Below are 6,000 nucleotides of genomic sequence, written 5' to 3' on the forward strand. Positions count from 1 at the left end.
TCAGTGATTTTGGAGCCCAAAAAAATAGTCTGTCACTGTTTCCACTGTTTCCCTATCTATTTTCCATGAAGTGATGGGACCAGATGCCACGATCTTAGTTTTCTGAATGTTGAGTTTTAAGCCAGTTTTTTTCACTCCCCTCTTCCACTTTCATCAAGAGGCTCTTTAGTTGAAACCATATGCATTTTAGAATAATTTTGTCAAATTCCATAAAAGATTCAGCTGGGACTCTCATAATGGAATTTCATTTGAAGTGTATTTAGGGAAAATTGACACCTTTATAGCAATGATTAAAGGTTTCTCTTGATTAAACTTTTTGAGGGAGCAGGGGGAAGCTTTTCTCTAAGCTTCAATTTCTTACACAAAACTTTGCATACTTCCTATTACTTATTTTACAGCTTACAATTTTAGTTGCTATGTTGATTTAGAAAATCCAAGAAAATTTTATCTTATGCAAATAAAAGAAGCTTACCTCTTATTTTTAAATTCTTAAAACATATTTTTTTCTTACAGCATAAGTTCTAGTTCATTTCAAAAGAAAAAGAGGAATCCTGAATTTGCTCACGACTTCAATGAAAATATTTCTAATGTTTCATATTAAGCATGATATTTGCTATAGGTGTTTAGAAAATGCTGTTTAGTTATCTATACCATTGTCTACTCTTCACTTGCTAAGATTCTAATTATGAAAAAAATATTGAATCTACTAAACAACCCTTGGCTTCCTTAAGATAACTATGGTTTCTTCTTAATCAACTAATGTAGGATACATTTTGCTCATTTTTGGCTTAATGAATCTTCCCTCTTTTTTTCTGTTACTCCAACAGTTTCTCCATTTTATCTTAAAAAAAAAAAAAAAACCCTCTGTTTTGTAGAGTTTTCCTACAGTTTTTCTAGTCTCTAGCTCTCTTTCTTCAGGAGCCCATAGTCTCTTACTCCCTCTGGTGTACAACCTCTGTACTAACGACCAGGATGGGAAGGCAGTTCCACAGTCCTTATTTTCCTGTAAGAAGCCTCAAGTCTGGGCTTTCTCCCAACCTAGCAGAATTGTGCCTGGATGCTCAACAAGCCTCTAGTCTCTTTTCTTTTGTTCTTAGCTCCCCACCCCATCCCCACCACCCCGCAAAGAATGCCAAAGCCAGCCCCTCTAGCACTCCGTCAAAGGCCAGGATGTTCTGGCATGCTCTGTCCATTGTTTGGAGGGGTGATGTACACAACTAAGTATAACTGGAATTCATGAGTGATGCAGATTTTTTCAAGGCCACAAGTTACAAAGGAGACTGATCTTCTGTGCCCATGTCATGGACCTGATGTTCTGTACTGGGATCTGAAAGTATCACATCTTCATAACGTTTTGAAAGCTTTGGGTTTTATTTTGCAAAAAGCACGTACACATTTTATGTGGTTAAAAAGAAAATGGTTTTGTATCTTGTCTGAAAAAATTGTCATAAAAGTGCCAGTATAGTCTAACAGAAAAAGATAAATGTAAGTTACAGGATGTATAATGCCACCATTACATTTTGGTCTCATAGGTATGGGTAAAACACAAGAGGATATTTAAAAAGTATCAAAATGAAGAAAAAGTCAACAACTATAGTTATCTTACACCCTGCATCCAAATAAGTCAACAAAGCTTGTAACATCTCAGGTATTTTTCTTTCCCATCAGTCCCACACCTAGTGCCTTCGTCCAGGTTTTCATTTTTCTCATCTGGTTTATGCAACTGTATCTTAATTTATGCACCTGCCACCAATATTTTCCCTCCAATCCAGCCTCCACTCAGTTTCTATACATATTATAAAACACAAATCTAATCCTGTCAGCTTCCTGCTTAACTATTCCTCCTTCTCATTTTCTTGCATCTTCTCCCAACCTCACTCTCACAACTGTGGGACCAGCACAGCATCACCTCATCATCACCTTTCTTCACACAAATATCAACTCCTAAGCTGACAATGGTTGGTTCTCCAAGATCTGATTCAAGCCTAACTTTCTACCTTTCTGTCCTCATCTCTTGCCTTCTCTTGCATGCACACACATACACACACACACAGACACACCCTCACCACACACCAGCCTTTCTACACAACTTACCATTTACAGAATAGATACTATTATCTCTACCTCCTCAACAATACCAGCTCATCAACCTGTCTATCTCATGCTTGATTACACATCGATAAGATTGCTTCCAAATATATTGCCCATTTTGCAACCACAAATACTTCATAGATATCATGTAAAGCAAGTCAAAGACAGACTGAAGTGCAATTCAAAAATGTAAAATATAGGGACTTCCCTGGTGATACAGTGGATGGGAATTGGACTGCCAGTGGGGGAAATGTGGATGCAATCCCTGGTCCAAGAGGATCCCACAAGCAGTGGAGCATGCACAGCCAAGTGCCACAACTACTGAGCAGTGCTTTAGAGCCCGCCAGCTGCAACTACCGAGCCCACAAGCTGCAGCTGCCGAGCCTGTGTGCCGCAACTACTGCAGCCTGTGCTCCACAGCAAGAGAAACCAGCGCAATGAGCAGCCGCTGCACCGAGACCAGGAGCGGCCCCAACTCGCCACAATTGGACAAAGCCCATGCACAGCAACCAAGACCTAGCGGAGCCAAAAGTAAACAAATAAATAAACTTTTCCTAAAAGGAATTTTTTTTTTCAATGTAAAATACAAAATAAAATTGCAGTGTCATTGCTGAAAGGGGTTGATTACAGATTATTTAGCATGATATTGTTTTTTTTTTTATTTTAGAGCTGAGATCTTCTATAGAAACTACTTTAACAATCCTTTTTGCAGATAATTAGAAGCAAAACTTCAGGTTTCTAAGCATTATTGATTTTAACAGCCAAATAATAGAAATATAATTCACCAAATTATCATTCTGAAAAAAAACAATCTTTCGGTACTGAGGCAATTCAGATACAATCTACAAGTTTTAAACTTGACTAACTATAATAAATATTTTGATTAATTAATGAATTATAATGCACTTAATTTTGGAGGAAAGATCTAGTACATTTAAAATCAAATGATTTATTTCTTATATCAGTTGTTTGTTTCAGGTTAGATTATAATACTTATCCCAATTGAAAAAAATCTCTATTTTAATTAACATTCAGTTATCGTATAAGTGACTTACCTGTCATCTAATCCTATCTCCTCCATAATTTACTGACCTAAAACAAAACTGTTTATTTAGCTTCTATTTCTGTTATTTGGCAATTTGCACGTGTTCAACTAAGTGCTTCCAGACTCATGCATGCATCTGTCTGTCCTTAGCTGGGGTGACTTATTTCTGCTCCATGTAGCTTGCTCAAATAGCAGCTCAGGCAGTCTTCCAAGAGACAGAGCAGAAGCATGCAAGACATCTTGAGGCCCAGGACTACAATTTCAATGAATTCTACTAACCAAAACAAAAAGTCACATATAAACCCAGAATCAAGGAGCTAGTAAAGAGTTCATACCTCCACCTTTTGTTAAAAGGAGCTGCAGACACATGGTAAAGCATGTAACTGTAAGAAACAGTGAATTGTGGCTACAAGCTTTAGAATATAATAGGTACATCTATACAGCATGTGACTAATGACAGTTAAGTCTGTAAATATTTTCCATTTTAGATTAGAAAGTTAGGTCTTTATTTAGATGGCCAATGTTGACACTGTTAATCAATAAACCATTTATAATAAGAATAGGAAAGAGCTTTATTCCAACCAAACTAAGGATTATAGCTCAGTAGGCACAGATTCAAGAAGAACTTAAATAATGTTCTGCTGGGCTGCAAAATGGGGAAAGTCTATATAGGCAAAAACAGCAAAATTATATAAATTCTTTGTCCAGAATTAGGATTGGAGCTGGCAAGAAGTATGGTTGCTTATTAAACAAGGATTCGTTGGGGTCTGAAATGGTTGCATAGTTACAAGGGGAGATTTGTGACCATAATGTTGCAGCTGGTGGCCACTAGCAGATACTGTTTTGAAAACAGCTGGTGGTGTCCTAGAGTTTGACAGAGCATAGAAAATTCAAATTCTCAAAGATGCAGAAATGTGTTGGAAACCACATCCACAATGGCCACTCAGCTCCATTTTGAATCAGTTAATCCATTTTGATTTTTAAATGCACTCTCTCATTTAATGGTGAAAGCAGATGTACTCTGCATGTTTGACATAACATAGAAGTTCTAGTTAGCATAAAGACAAATCATATAAAAGCCAGAATGACTTCTGCATGACTTAATATATGAAAATTTCTTCCATCACTAATGAGAAACCACTGAAGATTTTAGTTCAGGACACTGGCAGGTCCAGGGTTGAGCTACAACTTTTGACTCCATTTAAAGATACTCCCAGTGGCCTTCCCAGGTGGCACGGTGGTAAAGAATCTGCCTGCCAAGGTCGGAGATGCAAGAGATGCTGGTTCAATCCCTGAGTTGGAAAGATCCCCTGGAAAAGGGAATGACACCCCACTCCAGTATTCTTGCCTAAAGAATCCCATGGACAGAGGAACCTGGTGGGCTGCAGTCCATGGGGTCACAGAATTGGACAAAACTGAAGCAGCTAGGCACACAGATCAACTGAAGTGAACTAAACTGAATCTCATGGTTATTTTAGCCACACTATGGTTGTGTAGGGCTTCCCAGGTGGCACAGCGGTAAAGAATCTGCCTGCCAATGCAGGAGACATGAGATGCAGGTTTCATCCCTGGGTTGGGAAGATCCCCTGGAGGAGGGCATGGCAATACACTCCAGTATTTTTGCCTGAGAATCCCATGGACAGAGGAGCCTGGAGGGCTATAGTCCATGGGGTCACAAAGAGTTGGACACGACTGAGTGACTGAACACAACACAACAAAAAATTTCCCATGCCACATAGAATAATCTATCCAGGAGTGTTCTTTGACCTTACCTGGGCCCTGTTTGCTTACCTGGAATGACATTCTACACAGAACACACTGTAACCTAGTAAGACCCTGCTCGAGCATCTATTGATGACCTCATTTTAGAAACTTTGCCCACTACCCACAGAACTGTGCAGCTGGCCATAAATGCTATTGTGCTATTCCAAGTAACAGCATTGCTGCACAGCGGTTCTTCATTTCCGCTACTGAACGATGAACGCTTCCACGAACGAAAATGGGCTTGAAGTCCCTGGCACAAATAAGGCATCTCACAAATGTCTGTGGAATCAACAGGAGAGCCAATAGCCCCCCGGAGGAGGGGTGGGGAACAACTTAAAGATACGGAAGCCTATGCTTTGGCGAAAGAACTGACTCATTGGAAAAGACCCTGATGGCTGGGGAAGATTGAAGGCGAGAGGAGAAGGGGACGACAGAGGATGAGATGGTTGGATGGCATCACCGACTGAACGGACATGAGTCTGAGTCAACTCCCGGAGTTGGTGATGAACAGGGAGACCTGGCGTGCTGCAGGCCATGGGGTCGCAAAGAGTCGGACGCGACTGAACTGACTGAAGTGAAAATCTATACGTCTGTAAGAACAAGCTGCTGTGAAATCACCTTCAGAAGTCAGTCGCCCACAATACAAAAACCATACAGAAGAGCCACACAGGAAAGACCTATTCATTCCCCAAAACCCAACGGCCCGCAAGATGTCTCGCTTTACGGTAAGTCCCGAGCGTTCGCCATAGATGCCGTAAAAGGGAAGGACGCCCTCTGTGGAGAATCTCCGGCTTCCGGCTTCGCGACGCCGTCCGGGCGGGAAAGGGCCCTCCGTCGGTTGGAGGGGGGGTTTTCGCCCCGCCCCGTCGGGCCGGGCTTCCGCCGACCCGGGAGGCGTGTTCTGGGCTTTCAGGCCCTGCGCTGGGCGCCGGTTACGATCCCGCTCCCCGTCTCCGGTGCCATGGAGGCACCGGGGGAGGCGGAAGTCGAGAATGAGGACGGCGACAGCAACTGCGGGGATTTGTGCTTCATGGACAAAGGCCTGCGGAGGTAAAGGGCGCTCCCGCCGGCGGGAGCGGCCCGCGCAGCCCCGGGCGGGG

At 41.8% G+C, this 6,000-nt stretch overlaps 1 protein-coding gene across 1 annotated transcript in view; it reads left to right on the forward strand.

The window, feature by feature from the left end:
• Nucleotides 1–5,715: 5,715 nt before the first annotated feature.
• Nucleotides 5,716–6,000, forward strand: part of LRRCC1 (leucine rich repeat and coiled-coil centrosomal protein 1) — a 43,131-nt gene continuing 42,846 nt past the window's right edge. Inside the window, exon 1 of the mRNA XM_010846214.1 lies at nt 5,716–5,950. Coding sequence (XP_010844516.1) covers nt 5,862–5,950 — 89 coding nt within the window. The 5' untranslated portion in view covers nt 5,716–5,861. The remainder of the gene's footprint in view (nt 5,951–6,000) is intronic.

Source organism: Bison bison, unplaced genomic scaffold, assembly GCF_000754665.1.
Source record: "Bison bison bison isolate TAMUID 2011002044 unplaced genomic scaffold, Bison_UMD1.0 scf7180017864233, whole genome shotgun sequence".
Classification (NCBI taxonomy): Eukaryota; Metazoa; Chordata; class Mammalia; order Artiodactyla; family Bovidae; genus Bison; species Bison bison.